The 18,180-nt window shown below is 45.1% G+C and overlaps 1 protein-coding gene across 3 annotated transcripts in view; it reads left to right on the top strand.

The window, feature by feature from the left end:
* The first annotated feature begins 70 nt into the window (after positions 1-70).
* The window catches only part of LOC109898439 (unconventional myosin-X-like), a 46,981-nt gene continuing 28,871 nt past the window's right edge, over positions 71-18,180 (top strand). Inside the window, exons 1-2 of one of the 3 annotated variants that reach the window (XM_031834034.1) lie at positions 71-766; positions 10,314-10,369. In XM_031834034.1, the coding sequence (XP_031689894.1) occupies positions 632-766; positions 10,314-10,369 (191 nt within the window). In that variant the 5' untranslated portion in view covers positions 71-631. The remainder of the gene's footprint in view (positions 767-10,313; positions 10,370-18,180) is intronic. The other 2 variants (XM_031834033.1, XM_031834035.1) reach the window with 2 other exon arrangements.

Consider the following 18,180-nt stretch of genomic DNA (forward strand, 5'->3'; position numbering starts at 1 on the left):
CGCATTCGACAAGAGGGGACGGCTCAACCCGCCCTTTCAAGGCTGGCTGTACTCTGGCACGCTTTTGTTCAAACTCAAGTCAAGTCAGTCATAATCGCCTGCCTTACCTTAAATTTAGCTACTACACTGTAGTATGTGAATAGCAGCATGCTACACGAATTTCGCTCTTCATATTGATTTCTTTAGACGGCTCTTATTTACAATATTCACGGTTTTGTCAGCCAGTAGTGGCATTTAGGCGTGAAAGTAGACATATTGGTATTTTAGTTAGCGTGTGATAACTTGTGCAACGACTTCAGATACGAGCAAGGTCTCGGGACAAGGCATCACCTTTTGGAAGGACAGATTTGACACAACTTTCAGACACATTTTCACCAGGTTGAACTCTTCGATAGCTTCTATGTTCCTTCTATAGGCTAGTGTTGGACTGTCCTCTTGGCGTATGTGTCTGTTTGTCACATTCCCTCTGGAAGTCTATGGAGAGAATTCGTTCAACTTGGATGTTATCCTCACGCGACTCTGGATTTAGTTACGTACTGTGAGAGGTACACGCGTAACCCCCAGAGACCAGACGTTGAATGTTGACTTTACGACAAGAGTAGTCGAAAACACCTGACTTTACCCGATTTGAATGCCTGTGCAAGGATTTTGTTGGTTTCTGTGCTGCAGGCAGGGTTTCAATTTGCTCGGACGGGACTATGGGGAGAAAGAGGAGGAAGAATCTTTTGAGTTGCGCAACAAGGAGGATCTGACTCGCAACGGACGTGTAAGGAACCTTATCTGCATGCATTATTAGTATAACCATGTTAATATGATTTGTCTGCCCCCTCCTCCCCTATGATGCAGTTATGCGGCGTTGTTAAGACTTGTCATACGCAGCCTATGTATTATTCTCATCGTCCTGACTACTAAATAACAGCCAATATGTCAGTCAGTTGGGATTTTGCTACATAGGGAGACATAAAAGCTGACGCTACATGTTTAGAAAAAGTCATCAAGAATTTAACCTGTATGGAACACGTTTGAGAGTACACAAAGTATAACTTGTATTGGAGTCTGATTGCTTACTATGACACATGTACATGTTATAACATAGTTATAACTAAGAATAGGCTACGTAGCCAGCACAACTCATGGTGCAGCTTGCTTTGAAGGGAAACACACAAGTAAGTGGCAGCTATAAATTGATGAACAAATGTCATTCCTCACCACAGAGAGGTATAGCTGGCTACATGACTCCTTGTCACCCAAGTTTACCCACCTTCCTGATTTTGCCCTGAACACCAGCTCATGAATACACTCACTGCTGGCTATGGGTTCAGCAGCAGGAAAACGAAGTTGGGCCAGGGAAAGGTCTATCCATGCAACAACAAAAAATAACCATATTCCACTTCAGAATCCTATCCCAGATTGATACACATGGTAACATTCAGACATAGGCAGGAAGGAGCAGGCCTATGTGCACAAAGATAGGCCTAGACTAGAGGTTGTGTTAGATCAGCTTTGTCACAGAGCCCATATTTACAGTTTTGAAGTGGTACCACTACCATCATGCTGACCTGACTGATTCCTTTTCCAGGATACAGGGATCGTGTCAGGTCATTCATGTGACCTGCTCCCTCCATCACAATTAAATACAGTTCCAGGGCACACAGACAGACAGAATGTGTGTTGATCCCTGTGTCTGGCCTGTTCTTTGAGACCTGGGCAACATTGAGAAATCTCACGCAGTGTGATGCAACCAATAAAGCCCCGTGTTAAATGGAATCGATCCTGTGGCCTCTGTTCACTGTATGGCAAACAAGACTGTGGCCTTGTCTTCTCTGTAATGTCAGTCACATAATCAGGCACAGAGAGTTCAGCTTTGTGTGGGGTCATTGTTGCCCTGTATTGAGGTAACCTCTTTACGTCACTCTAGGACACAATGTACTGCGCCCTCCTGACATGTCCATTTAAAAAGGAGCTTTGCCGAGAATTCATCGTCAAAGTCAATATGACTGACGGCAGCTGAGCAAGCCCTCTAGTTGTAGGCCTAATTCAATATTTCTTCATGTTAAGCTTTCAGTCATATTTTCTTTATAGGTCTTCCACAACAAGAATATGAAACGCCCATCCAGCCGAATAGTCCACTCTCCCCTCCTGTTACCATCCTGAAGATGTTATGAGTGATAGTCTATATCCATTCCTATCATCCGTTCTGTCTGCCAGCTGTTACACACGTATGTTTTAGAAACTGGAGGGAGATACTTTTCTTTAATGGAAATTGGTCTTGAGTTGCCATGGATAGGCAGGTCTCTTCCCATCAGTCCAACGGCACTAACAGACGGGTCTGGTCCGGAGATAAGAGGAACATCTGGTGCTCAGGGGGATCCAGAGAGGTGTCCGTACTGGAGAGTTGTTCTTGGCAAACATCCCATGTCTTGATCATTATGCACCATCTGTCTGGCAGTGATAGCTAAAAAAATAAAAAATAAATCCATCCATGGTCCATTTCCTCAATCAATGCAGGGCTATTGTAGTATGTCTCAGTTAATGCAGCTTGATGGGCTTAAAGTAAGACCCTCTCCACAGCAGTGGAGGCTGCTGAGGGGAGGACAGCTCATAATAATGGCTGGAAGGGAGCTAATGGAATGACATTCATCACACGGAACCCATGTGTTTGATACCATTCCACCTATTCCGCTCCAGCCATTTCCACAAGCCTGTCCTCCCCAATTAAGGGGACACCAACCTCCTGTGCTCAACCTCCCACCATATAGAATAACCCTAACCTAGCCATGCATATCCAGGCCAAAAACTGCCACCACCCCTTTTAGCCTCGCAATCATGTCTTCTCTCTGTCATTACCTCATTGTGACTTTACAGTGGGGTAAATCCATTTAAGTTCAATCACTTTTTGACAGCACCCGTGTTGATTTGAACACAACCTTCCATACATATTTTCCCGAAGTGCTCAGAAAGCTACTTTTTGGACCTGAATGCCAAAACCTTCAAGAGATAAAGGTGCTCAAAGTTGACTTATTTTGCATACCCCTGCATACCATGAGACATGTCTTCAGCACTGGCAAAGATCAATGGTTGAGATATAATTTAAAAGCTTACAAACAGGGTGGCCAAACTGTTTTATAATTTTATTTTAATTTTTTAAATGACATATTTACTTATGTTGTAGTTTAGACCCTATTTTACATAATCTAAGGTTTTGGTGTTGTGCCCTGCCATTGGTTGAGACACAACATGCTCTTGAATACAGGTGGGTGTCATGTTTTGGCTGATAAATGTACTAAAATGAGAATTAAATAGATATTTACACTTTCAGATAATACCATAAAGATGGTTGGAGGTCCACATATCAGAGAATGTTGACTTGAATGGGAATATGTTGTTTTACATTTTAGGCTACTGTCAGTCCTCCATAGGAAATCTATTGAACTCATTGAAGGATAGATAATAATACAGACATGACCAGTTGACATTCGACGGTGGGTGGACCGGCGGCCATCTTTGTGGTAGGAATTAGATCTTAAAATTGCAATTGAATTGACATTTTAATGGTATACCAGCTACAGCTAGTCTGAAGGGATAGGTCCATTCTATGAATTCTATTTCTAGGATTGAAATGACACCCACCCTGTATTCAACAGCAAGTTGTGTCTCAACCGACGGCGACACAACACAAACACCTCAGAGGATCTGAAGTAGGGTCTAAGCTACAACGAATGAACAAAATCGGATTTTCCGCGTTTTTTTTAGATAATTGACGTGTAAAGATTTTTTGTGCGAGAAATTCGGAGGGTTTGACAACCCTGTTTGTTAGCTTTTGAAATGAATTAATATGGATTTACCCAATAGTGTGCTGCATACTTCCTTTCCCAAAAGAGCACAAAGAGAGTAACCGCTAAAGAACATCCCTGTTCAAATCAATAATGATCTGATTTCACATTCATTGTGTGGCCGTCCATGTTGTATCATGTGGACTACAGTGAGCATAGGCTATGTGAATGAGTGGTGGTGGGGGTCTGGCCTACTGTTCAAACCACTGGCTTTGGTTTGCTCCAGTGACTTAGGTTATTGTGGGTTCATACCCTTTTCTACAAACAGTAGGCCTCACCTCCCACTTGAGATTGTATCAGCTTCTTAACTATAACCGGACACAACTCCCGATAAAATATTGATGATTGATTTCCTGCCTACTGCTAATCCTGTTTCCTCCCGGCCTGACCCCTCTCACTGATGTGTGCTGGATATAGATACAACCAGTCAATACTACCCGCTGAGCCAACCATTAGACCTCAGCTGACCCAGACTAAGAATGCACCATTACAGCACAGACTCCGAAGGCCGTCCATCCCAAGGAAAATCAAAGGATTTGTGAACTGTATAAATTTGGCTTTCCATGGTGTCAGTGGTGGTTTTGGGGGTGGGGTCGGAAGGTGAGTGTTGTAGATGAGTCCTGGTCCTGGGAAAGCCCTACAGGGAAGTTCCACTGTTTGCACAGTGGCCTCAGTTACGTTCAGCGTTGGACAAGCCGCACTTTGAGGCAGTAGGTCAGACCTCCCAGCCCTCCCTCTGTGTGTGTGTGTTGGAACGTTTTCTCTGTAAAAGCTTGTTAGCTAAATGGCCCCTGCTGCTGCCAGGGATGACCACAGTTACCCACAGGCCTGGTGGAGGAGTGAGGAGTCTCCCCTCCGCTCCAGATACATCCATCCAACATCTTCACCACCACCAACTTCTACGTCAACCTTTTCCTCTGCGGTGCCAAGAAGGGTTATGAAGAGTAACAGCCGTAATACTAAAACCCTGGAGTGACGCTCTGTGGCCGGCCTGTGCTCCAGCTGTAGTTGGAGGCACGAGGCAGTTTGTGACGCTTGTGCAGGCTTGGCTGGCAGAGCGGTCACTGCCTGGGCCAGTTCAGAACCTTTCCCCTGCATGTTTACAATCCGGATTCAAAGAAATTGCTCTCCCAACAGCTGCCCAAACAGTCAGGCAGGCTGAGCTGAATGCCTTCAGTGTTGAGATAGCCAGGGCACAAATTTTAGGAGAGGACATCCGTCATTCTCTCTCCCTTCCATGTTTCCACTTAAATCTCAGCATTCTGCTAGATGCAATGTGAAGTTAGGCCTAGCTATGTTTGCCACCCGGCAATGTGCCTGTCCAGGTCCAGGTCCAGCCAGGTCCAGTCGTGGCTTGCACGAAAGTGGGTCCCGTTAACCGGCTAACGGCGATGCCTCTGCCCTCCCCTCTTTATTAGAAAAGAGTCTTCAGGGGTTGGTTTATATTTGGTTTCCGTTGTGTCTCGGCCTCGCCACCTTCAGGCCACACATCTGGTCCTCAGGCTGGTGTTGGCAGAGCCCGAGCATTTCATCCTGGTTACTCAGCCTCCCAGGAGAGCTGCAGGGCCAGGCAGGGGGAGGAGGAGGGAGGAGAGGGTGGTGGTGGAGGGGGGCCAGAGGAGAGCGGAAGTGAGCCGCGGAACGAATACATCACGACATCTCTCTCTCCCTCCTTCCCGGGCCCCCGCTCCAGTCCGGATGATTCATCCCCTGCCTGCCCTCTCTTCCACTCGGTCTACTCTCTCCAGCGAGATCGACTCCTCCTGACTTCTGAATAGCACGCCATTCTCTCCTTCTTTTCTCCTTCTATCATCTTTGGTACTATGCATTTAAAGAGGTAGCTTGGAACAGTGGTTCACAATCCTGGGGGGGGGGGGCGCGAGGGATCGGCAGGGGCTTTCAACTTACTATTGAAAGTTGTGATAGTGGAATGCACAAAATTGGGTAGTACATCATCAGTTTTCCTCTTGTCATTAGAGAGATATTTATCACTTGTCCAGATAAACGAGCCCATAGACTTTCTTGTAATGTTTGAGTCACTCAAGTGTCACACGAATACACATTAGACAAGGCAACATGTATAGAAAATTAGCTTTAAAATGGCAACATTTTCTCTGCCACCCATGACAAAATGTGTAGAATAGCAGGAAATAAGTGTGAGTGAAAAAGTTTGGGAATCTCGGGCCTAGATACACAGACGGGGGAGATAATGTTCAGTGGCAGTGTTCTTTTCGTAGAGAGTACCTACTCACAATAAGACCGGGGAGGATTTATTTATTGGATTTATAAGCAGAATTGCCATAAGGCAAACAGTGACATCAATCATAACCGTCACCAGTTTTCTCTCAGTCAGACATGGCAAGCTCAGGCTGTGTCTGGTGTGAGCCGAATGTCTAGAGAACGGGACTTGGCCAGACGGTTGAGGGTCGACGAGGGCCAAGCAGAGCCAGGAGCAGGGGAGGGCCACAGCCCGCTCGAGCCTCATTCACAAATTGCTTTACGACACCATTCAGTCATTCCTATCGGGCTCGTCTGACGTTTACAATACCTGTCCCTGGGTTAAACTTGAACTCAGTCACATTACTCACACCTTCTTCTTATCCTTTCATTTGACCTCGGGCCCTCCGCCCGGTGTCTACCCTCATACAGAGCGAGTACTGTAAATTAGTAGTTGGATTTTTCTTTTCCCATTTTTTTTTTTACAACTTTCTGAAGCACTTTGCGGAGGCAGAGTCCTAAACTTAGCAGACCCAGCAGTAAAATGTGGTGTTTGAACAGCGAGGGGCCCAGAGCTGACCTGGATAGTGTTTCAGGTAGGCCAGAACCCCGGGCTGGGCCGCAGCAGGGCCTCCCTTAAGGCTGTGTTTCCTCAGAGACAACAACACAGGCCACAGAAACACACAGCGCACCACGGACACGGGCCAACTGGATCACAGGCTAGCTCTGATGAGGTTTTCCAAGGCCAGGCTAGGATTCCTAAGGGCCCATAGGCAGTAAAAGGAAATCTCCTTTTCAGCCACTGGCTACTTCACAGGGCGTCCCGGAATAAAAAGTTCCCTGTTCCACCGTGAAAATTGATTTAACTTGACTGCTAGCAGGGGCTCCGGGTATTCAGTTGACACATCTCTCAGTGTGCAGCAGAGAGAGGGGTGGGGATAGATGGCTGTTTAAGAGGAAAAGTACTGTACACTGAAATGATGTTGGCCCCTCATTGTGATTTTCCAGGAAATGAAAAAAAGCCCTCTGCTTAGTCATCAGTGCAGTTAAAGTAGAAACGGGAGTCTGTCTCTACACCCTCATTTATGGGCCTAGTCTGTTTGTCTCCCTGGTCTGGCCTCTCTCTCTCTCACTCAATTCAATTCAATTCAATTCAAGGGCTTTATTGGCATGGGAAACATGTGTTAACATTGCCAAAGCAAGTGAGGTAGACAACATACAAAGTGAATATATAAAGTGAAAAACAACAAAAATGAACAGTAAACATTACACATACAGAAGTTTCAAAACAGTAAAGACATTACAAATGTCATATTATATATATATACAGTGTTCTAACAATGTACAAATGGCTAAAGGACACAAGATAAAATAAATAAGCATAAATATGGGTTGTATTTACAATGGTGTTTGTTCTTCACTGGTTGCCCTTTTCTCGTGGCAACAGGTCACAAATCTTGCTGCTGTGATGGCACACTGTGGAATTTCACCCAGTAGATATGGGAGTTTTTCAAAATTGGATTTGTTTTCGAATTCTTTGTGGATCTGTGTAATCTGAGGGAAATATGTCTCTCTAATATGGTCATACATTGGGCAGGAGGTTAGGAAGTGCAGCTCAGTTTCCACCTCATTTTGTGGGCAGTGAGCACATAGCCTGTCTTCTCTTGAGAGCCATGTCTGCCTACGGCGGCCTTTCTCAATAGCAAGGCTATGCTCACTGAGTCTGTACATAGTCAAGGCTTTCCTTAATTTTGGGTCAGTCACAGTGGTCAGGTATTCTGCCGCTGTGTACTCTCTGTGTAGGGCCAAATAGCATTCTAGTTTGCTCAGTTTTTTTGTTAATTCTTTCCAATATGTTAAGTAGTTATCTTTTTGTTTTCTCATGATTTGGTTGGGTCTAATTGTGCTGCTGTCCTGGGGCTCTGTAGTGTGTGTTTGTGTTTGTGAACAGAGCGCCAGGACCAGCTTGCTTAGGGGACTCTTCTCCAGGTTCATCTCTCTGTAGGTGATGGCTTTGTTATGGAAGGTTTGTGAATTGCTTCCTTTTAGGTGGTTGTAGAATTTAACAGCTCTTTTCTGGATTTTGATAATTAGTGGGTATCGGCCTAATTCTGCTCTGCATGCATTATTTGGTGTTCTACGTTGTACACGGAGGATATTTTTGCAGAATTCACTCTCTGTCTGTCTGTCTCTCTCTGAGGGAGGAGTGCCAGCAGCATGTGAGGGTAGGCTATACGGTGTTACAGCCTTGGTTGGTCTAGTGACCTATAGGTTCAAGTGCTCTGGCTAGAAGTGTCTGCTAAGAAAAAAAATGGATTTCTGTTTGTTTATTTTGACACTGTACCAATATTAGTCTTATGGGACTTGAATATATCATTTTGTCATGTGTGTGTGTTTATAGACACTGACAGCTATGTGAGATAGGAGTGCGACTGACCACAAATATTTGATGTTATTTGCCTTTTTCACAGAAATGACTGGATGTGAATAAAAGGGCGTGGGGGTGTGTGTTGAGCTAAAGCACAAAATAATCCTCTGTTCCTGGTTCTTATGTTAAATGAGCCTGTTTTGAATGCCATATTTCTCCCAACCATCTCACCCTTGGATGTGAAAGCCAACCATTACAAGAACAGAGCAGCTATGTGCCTGGTGTGGCTGCCAGGAAAGGCAGGCAGAATGCTATACTGTAACACACAGGGTTGGCTGGGGGGCAAACCTTCAGGGGCGAAATCACCCCATCTAGACTGCCCGGGAACCTACCATGCTAACTGTCATAGCACATTAACTAGCCTACATCAAATCTCGACAGGGTTATCTACCTTGAACTGATTGGCCCATAGCTCTCTCAGATCACCCCTCATTACTCATGTATGTTGTAATCAGAATGCAGACTCTTCCCAGCTAGCACATACCGTTATGAGAACCATATGTTTCTTAGATCTTGGTGAGAGGGTGTTGGTCCTTTGGTTATTTTACATACTACCTTCCCAAAACCTCCTGGGAATGGTGCAGGATAGTTGCTTGGCTTTGGAACATTCTAAGCTCATTTACACTACTTGAACATATCATTTCCTAAAAGTTCAAACATTCAAAATGACATTTTGGTAATATTCTAGGAACGTTCTCCAACTGGTTTAACAATTGGGAATATTCTCAAATAGTTCAGAGAACATTAAGAGACAACGTTCTTCTGTGAGAATTTCAGTACTTCAGCATAACGTTTCCTATAGTTTTCCATTTAAAGTCATATGCTTACATTGTTCTGAATATGTTAAAAGAAACAACGTTCTTCTGTGAGAATTTCAGTACTTCAGCATAACGTTTCCTATAGTTTTCCATTTAAAGTCATATGCTTACATTGTTCTGAATATGTTAAAAGAAACAACATTCTTCTCTGGGATTTTCAGTAGTTTCAGCATAACGTTTCCTACCTGCAAAATCATGGTTCTATTTTTAAAGCCATGTTCTCAAATAGATCAGAGAACATAAAAACAAGATCCATAAAAAACCACAAGAAAACTTTAGTAACGTTCAGAGAACTTTCTAAGAATGTTATTGAAATAAATGATTATGTTCTGAGCATCAACAAAACTATCTCCATCCTCTGTCTTGTTAAGCGTGTTCAGCTGTGTTGGTTGCACCCACTAATTGGCCACACCTGATGTTAATGAGCGCTTGTTTTCTTTGAAATGGAGTCTGTTTGAATAGACTAAACTTAACAGCTTTGTATGAGTTGAAAAAACATGGCATGCTAGCTCCATCCTGGAGGGCCCAGTGGACTAATTCCATGGATTAAGAACAAAAGGTCATAGATTCAAATCTCACTGATGTGCCACGATAAATACAAAAAATACACGTGTTTACATGATTAATGCCTCAGCAAATTCATTTTGATCTGTGCTTGGAGTTCAAAACAGTTCAACTAAGCTAACAATGTTATTAAACGTCTTGTTGAAACATGTTCTCAGAACCTTACTTTTATTACCTTCAAATAACCTATAATTTCCGTTCTCAGAACATTAATACAACCTCTCAGGGAACCATAGTAAAACTTTCTCAGAACCTCCCTTCAACCTACATATAAATGTTCCCAGAACAGGCAAAATGTTCACTTCTGTTCTCAGAACGTTTTACCGGTCAGGAAATGTATGGCTTAATTCCCAGAACCAATGGGAAACCAAAAATGTACATGTCCACAACATTCAAGGAACCAAATGTGCTAGCTGGGTTAATTGTTTTTGTTGTTGTTGCTTTTCTTCACAGGGTCCACTTGAGGTGACTCTCTCTCAGCCGACTCGCACAGCCAATGGGACAAACGGGTAAGTTGTGTGTGTGTGTGTGTGTGTTTGTTTGTGTACGCCTGAGTGAACACACGTTTTGCTGCTTTCAGGAAGTCAGTGTTCCAGTTTTACAGAACGTTTACACCAGAAGTTCCTCTATAGCTCTTGATGTTCGTGTGTGATTCTGTGTAAATGATGTGTCACCAAGCACGGACATCATTAGTACCTAATCTCTTTATCGTTTACTTCCCTCTCCAGAGCTTGGTTCATGGGGTTTCTCAAATCAAATCAAATGTTATTGGTCACATGCACATGGTTAGCAGATGTTCATGCGAGTGTTGCGAAATGCTTGTGCTTCTAGTTCTGACCGTGCAGTAATATCTAACAAGTAATCTAACAATTTCACAACTACCTTATACACACAAGTGTAAAGGAATGAATAAGAATATGTACATATAAATATATGGATGAGCGATGGCCGTGCGGCATAGGCAAGATGCAGTAGATGGTATAGAGTACAGTATATACATATGAGATGATTAATGTAGGGTATGTAAACATTATAAAAAGTGGTATTGCTTAAAATGACTAGTGATACATTTATTACATCAACTTTTCCATTATTAAAGTGGCTGGAGTTGAGTCTGTGTGTTGGCAGCAGCCACTCAATGTTAGTGATGAATGTTTAACAGTCTGGTGGCCTAGAGATAGAATCTGTTTTTCAGTCTCTCGGTCCCTGCTTTGATGCACCTGTACTGACCTCGTCTTCTGGATGATAGCGGGGTGAACAGGCAGTGGCTCGGGTGGTTGTTCTCCTTGATGATCTTTTTGACCTTCCTGTGACATCAGGTGGTGTAGGTGTCCTGGAGGGCAGGTAGTTTGCCCCCGGTGATGCGTTGTGCAGACCTCACTACCCTCTGGAGAGGCTTACGGTTGTGGGCGGAGTAGTTGCCGTACCAGGCGGTGATACAGCCTGACAGGATGCTCTCGATTGTGCATCTATAAAAGTTTGTGAGACTCATAGTATGCCTGAACACACACGAACACACACACACACGCGCAGAAGTACACGTAGGATCTTACTTTGAGCCAATTTGCTACAAAAGAAAAATTATCCTGCAGCAACAAGAAATGTGAATTATTATGTGGATTATAAATAATGGTCATTTTTGTAGGGGTTGATGCATTTTTCATGAGGGAAAATCAAGTGGAAATGACAAACTTCAGAAGCCTTTTAAACCTCAAATACACTACAAGTTCTCCTGCAACAGGGTGATCAAATTAAGATCCTATATCTGTAGGACGCGCCAAAACCACTACCAGATTCCCCGGCCACCTGTCAGCATGAGACAGGGGGACTCTCACACCCGGGTTCAAGATAAGACAGATACACACACACACACACACACACACACACACACACACACACACACACACACACACACACACACACACACACACACACACACACACACACACACACACACACACACACACACAGACCACTTGACCTCCACCAGCAGCAATGGTCATGGCAGTCTTTATTTTACTTAGTATTTATTTAACCTTTATTTAACAAGGCAAGTCAGCTTGCCAATGACAATGACGGCCAAACCCTAACCCAGACGACGCTGGGCCAATTGTGCTCCGCCTCATGGACTCCCAGTCACGGCCGGTTATGATACAAACCAGGGTTTGTAGTGATGCCTCTAGCACTGTGATGCAGTGCCTTAGACCGCTGCACCACTCGGGAGCCAAGACGTGACGTGAGTGTGGGATGGTGTGGTGGATCACACTATCAGTCAGGCATCATATCCGTATCTACCCCCTCCCCTCTCCCACCTCACTCCCAGGCAATCTCAGTCTCAGTCCTCTCAGAGCACAGACAGCGTGGAGTGAAAATCCCTAGAATGATATAACGCAGCTGATGAACAGTATACATGCCTGATAATGTCACAACTCGCTACCAGAGGACAACTCAAACAGGAAAGGGAGGAGGGCTGAGGGTGGGGGCGTTGAGGGAGCGGTGAGTTGAGGCTCTCTGAAGCCTCAAGTCAGACGGGACATGCAGCCTCCTGAGGGAGCGAGGGAGGGAGGACAGGGTGAGCGAGGTGACTCAATCTCACTTCAGGAACACACCCTGGAGGGGCGAGGCTGGCACAAGCGTGTGTGTGTGTGCTGCCACCTCCACAGAGCAGAGAAGAGCGGGAGGCCTCAGAGCTGTCACACAGGTGATTTACTGCTGGCGCTAGAGGGAGTGTGTCAAATAACTTACTGACTATAATCATCACACTAAGAATTAGGTGCTGTGCTACACGACCATTACATGGCCACTGGCCACACCTATCTAATGGCCCATCACAAAGCAGGGAGGAGACACTGTGACGTATAGTCTCAGGTATATTCGCACAGATTAGACCAGTTTAATTCATTTTTTAGGGGCCCATTTAGAGTCAGGATAGAAAATCCAAGGCAGGAAATTCAGTCACAAGTGAATGTAGGCTAAGCAGAGTAGGTCTGTATTGAAAAGCACTGTGATATTGAAGGGATGTTGCGAGTTTGTGCCATTCTGAAAGTGAGCTTCATAGATTTCTGTCCATCCGGAATAGGAGAGTATAAGTTCCAGCAGGTCATCCCACACCTCCGTCTGTGTGCACTAACCTTTATAGCACCTTCATTTGAACATGATTAGTCATGTCATGTAGTCGTTATTGCTCATTATGAGCCCTGCAGGCTTCACTGTGAGCACGTTCTGTTCTGCGGCTAGAGAGCTTCTCCCGAGCAGCTCAGTGGGCGTAGTTACATGTGTATTCACGTCCACATTGTCTAGTGTGAAGTGAACAAAAGCCTCTGGTTAGCTAGGTTGATTGAGATGTGATACTGCAGAGAGAGAGAGAGAGGAGACAGGTGTGGGATCGGATGGGAGGGCTGGCATATGCCCAAATGGGCAACATATGTCCATTTTAGGTTAGGTGTTGTGTGTTAGTGTCCCATTGCGTTGACCTACTAACCCAGAGTGGCAGTTCACCCATGGTGCCTGTCTGGTACACAGTAGACCGACAGTAGACCGGAGGTAGACCGACAGTAGACCGACAGTAGACCGACAGTAGACAGACAGTAGACCGGCAGTAGACAGACAGGAGACAGACAGTAGACAGACAGTAGACCGACAGTAGACAGACAGTAGACCGACAGTAGACCGACAGTAGACAGACAGTAGACCGACAGTAGACAGACAGTAGACCGGTAGTAGACAGACAGGAGACAGACAGTAGACCTACAGTAGACAGACAGTAGACAGACAGTAGACAGACAGTAGACCGACAGTAGACAGACAGTAGACAGACAGTAGACAGACAGTAGACCGGTAGTAGACAGACAGGAGACAGACAGTAGACCTACAGTAGATCTACAGTAGACAGACAGTAGACCGACAGTAGACCGAGAGTAGACCGACAGTAGACAGTCAGTAGACAGTCAGTAGACCGTCAGTAGACCGTCAGTAGACCGACAGTAGACCGACAGTAGACAGTCAGTAGACAGACTTTAGACAGACTGTAGTCGCCATCACAGCATGTGGTGCCAAGCTCGGTGTCAGCAGCAGTCAGGGCCATGATGTCTAACAGAGGCCTGTCATACAACCCCAACCCATACAGTCTGGCTGGTGCCTTTATGAAATGCCTCCATGGCCTACTGCCTGGCCCTCAAACAGGACAGGAGCCTCTCGCTCCCATGCATCCATATCTGTCTCACATAATCTCTATTTTCTCCCAACTCCTTCCCTCTCCCGCCTCAACTGAGCCCCTCGTTGGCAGCCCAGGGACAGACAGAGGAGTGGGAGGCTAGGAGACACACAGGAGGCAGAACACAGTGGGTCCACTGAGGGAAGCTCTCGCTAACTCCCCCCCCCTCTCTCTCGGTTTCTTTCTCTCTGTCCCTCTCTTTCTTCTCACTTCTATGAAACACACTCTCTCTGTCAAGAGCATGACTCTTGGTGTGGGATGCCAGACAATGATGGCTGGAAGAGACTGAAAGAGACAATGTTTACAACTGTCTTTGGAAGTGTGTATCTGTGTGTTCCAAGAAGTCCCTGAATGTGATCTGTGTGGTGATTGCCTGTGTGTGTCAGTACTCGGACAGAACTAGGAGCTCTTATGTCAACTCTCCATACTAATCTAACCATGACAGGTTTATTAAGTTGACCGGCAGCGCAGCTTCAAGTGCCAAGATATCAAGGCCTTGTTAATGTAGCTTACACTCTATTCAAGCTCCTGAAATGCATTGTTTTCCTCCTTTCAAGACATTCCCTTCCTTCACACGCACATTGTCACGTACACGCATGTGTGCCCTCCCCCTCTCTCTCTCTCACACACACACACACACACACACACACACACACACACACACACACACACACACACACACACACACACACACACACACACATGCCCTCACACACACATGCCCTCACAAACACACACACACACACACACACACACACACGCACTTCCTGTCCTCTCTCTCTGGTTTCCCCCCAAAACACGTTTATGCACTCCCCTCTGCCTAGTCCAGAATTCCTTGGCAGTGGTCTTGAGTAAACAGTGTATTTTTAGAGCTGGGAGGTCATATAGGCCCACTCTTAATCACCACATTCCCATTTTCCCACCAGCCCCCTCCCGTCTCAGCTCAGACAGAGGCCCAGCCAGGCACACTGGAGACGGAGAGGGGGATGGGAGGAGGATAGGATGGGGACTTGAGAGCAAGATGGACCTCTTCCCACCCTCCACAGATTCCACAAAGAGACGGTGGTCTGTGATTACCTACCTACAGTATGTGTTGTATTTGAAGGTTTCCTCAGAGACCGGTGTTTGTCTAAGAAGCCTCTGTGTTATATGACAGTTGCTGGTGTGTTTGTTCAGATGTCTAATAAAGTCTGGGTAACTTGCATAGCTTTCACCTCTGTATATGAGCCACGGTTTAAAGCTGGACGTTGACCTCCTGGTTGAGCTCATCATAGCCGTGTGTGTTGTGCGATGAAGCTGTTTTACACCCCCAGTATTCCGTATCTGGACGTTTGACCCCTCGGATCACAAATCTCAACTCCCATGTCATTTCCTGGGCTGGTTACTCAGCGACTGATGTAACATAACCCTGCATGAGAGGGCTTTGATCGGGCAACCATGGCTATATCCCAAATGGCACGTAATTCCCTATATGTTTGTTTTCTACTGTGTTATTGACTTGTTAATTGTTTACTCCATGTGTAACTCTTTGTTGTATGCTCACACTGCTATGCTTTATCTTGGCCAGGTCGCAGTTGCAAATGAGAACTTGTTCTCAACTAGCCTACCTGGTTAAATAAAGGTGAAATAAAAAATAAAATAAAAAATATAGTTCACTACTTTTTGAACAAAGTCCTATGGGCCATGGTCAAAAGCAGTGCACTACATAAGGAATAGAGTGCCATTTGGGATGCAAGCCATGTTCATGTTTGTATTCAGGAGCGGAGCATGTCTGTCTGAACATAAGAGCAGTCTGGCTCTGACCACGGTCCTCCAAGCCCCAGAGCAAGGACAATGTGTTTTTACAACTTTAATTAAAGTCTCTTTGCTTTAATTTGATCTCGACCAAAATCAATTACTCATCAGCTCGGCTACTCTGGCCACCGCGCGTCTGACTGACCGGTAGACTCAACTCAGACTCTGAAAGCCCAATCCCTCATATATTTAGTCCAGAGAGGACATATGAATGAACAAAAATGATTCCCTCGTTATGTCGAGATCACAACTTATTTATCTCCTAATCCCGACATAACAAAAGTTTTGTCGGGATCACGAGATAATCAAAAGTACCACTCATTCATTTGTTCACGACAACCACCTCATCATGGAGCCCTGTGACTGCGTTGATCGCAATGTGCTCGTTGATGCCTGACAGGCTGTCTCCTAGGCTGCGTGCCACCCCCAAGACCACTCCAATCTCATGCATGGAACAACACCGCTAATTTGTCTTGTCTTGTGAGTTAGCTAGGTAGTCTTGTTAGCTAGCTAGTTAGCTAGGTAGTCTTATTAGCTGGACTAACTAATCTGACTGGCTGATCAGATTCAATTTCTGCCTCAGAGGCTTAGAAATAAGGTTGGTGCCTTGTAGGCTGTTGTAGGCTGTTTGGTAGATGCATATCTGATCCAAGGGTTGAGCTCTATTCCTGTCAGGCTGATCAGATTCAATAGCAGCCTCAGAGGATGATAAATCAAAATGCTGCTTTGTAAGATGTTTCATATGTAAGGCTCCTTGAAGACAGCCTCTTTTTTTGTTGTTGTTGCCTTTATTTAACTAGGCAAGTCTGTTAAATTGTTATTTTATTTACAATGATGGCCTCCACCGGCCAAATACAGACAATGCCAATTGTGCGCCGCCCTATGGGACTCCCAATCACGGCCAGTTGTGATACAGCCTGGATTCTAACCAGGGTGTCTGTAGTAACATCTCAAGCACTGAGATGCAGTGCCTTAGACCGCTGTGCCACTCGGGAGCCCAGCCTCTGAGGCTGCTATTGAATTTGATCAGCCTGTCAAGAATGGAGCTCACCCACTCTGTAAATGTAAATATTATCCATAAAGCATGAAGTGTCCCTTTACAATTATACATGTCAGTTATGCTAGCTAACAACCAGCATAGATAACAAGTTAGCTAGCTAACAAGACTACCTAGCTAACTAGCTCGCTCGCTCATAAGACTAGCCAAGTTAGCTAGCTAACAAGACTACCTAGCTAACTAGCTCGCTCGCTCATAAGACTAGCCAAGTTAGCTGCGTTGTTTCTCACATGCAATTGGCTGTGGTCTTGGGGGTAGCACACAGCCCGGGAGACAGGTTTGCCTGTCAGGCATTGTTCAGGGCTTAAATGCCCCGTGAGGGCTTAGATGCCCCGTGAGCTCTTAGCTCAAGTTAAAGGACATTTAGCTTGTTACCATTCTAATTTATAAGCTGATAATGAGCTCCAAACAAAAAATGAAAGAATGACAGCATGAAATGTACCATACTTTAGTGTAACAATCAATCAAAACATATGCGCTGATCCACCGTGGGCTCTGCCTCCTCCGCCATACTGTCAATATATCATCAATACGTCCACTCCTATTTATAGAGTTTATCTCGCCATCTCAACATTTTCTTTGTTATGCCATGATCGTGAGAGAATGATCTTCTGATCTCTGGAAAAACAACTCATGTCGTAATCATCAGATAAGTAACGATCTCAACATAACGAGATAACAATTTTTAAAAATTCATATGGCTTCTCTGCACTTCTATGTATGTTCATGTGTCTTCCATCAATATGAAGCATAACAGAGATGTATGTTGTCCACTCTGGTCAGAAATGAGGATGCCTTGTCAGCTGGATCTGGTCAGATGCTTTATTTCCTTCCCTGTTGAGGGATTGTGAAAGTGAGCGGGAGCGTGAGATTGAAACTAGGCCACGCAGAGAGGAGGCGAGAGAGAGAGAGAGAGAGCCCAGTGGTGGTGATAATCACGGATAAAATAGAATATTGAGCAGTCAGACTGTTTCATTTGTCAGGCTTCTCTTCCTCAGCCACACGAGACAACAAACACACACACAAACGCAAACGCGCGCACGCATGACCGCCTCCCCTTTATTTGTATAGTGCTGTTACTCGCTGTTTATTGTCAATGCATAGTCACTTTCCCCATACCTACATGTATGAATGACCTTAACTAACATTGACTCGGTACTGGTACCCCCTGTATACATTGACTCGGTACTGGTACCCCCTGTATACATTGACTCGGTACTGGTATCCCCTGTATACATTGACTCGGTACTGGTACC

Source organism: Oncorhynchus kisutch, linkage group LG10 (assembly GCF_002021735.2).
Source record: "Oncorhynchus kisutch isolate 150728-3 linkage group LG10, Okis_V2, whole genome shotgun sequence".
In the NCBI taxonomy this organism is placed as follows: Eukaryota; Metazoa; Chordata; class Actinopteri; order Salmoniformes; family Salmonidae; genus Oncorhynchus; species Oncorhynchus kisutch.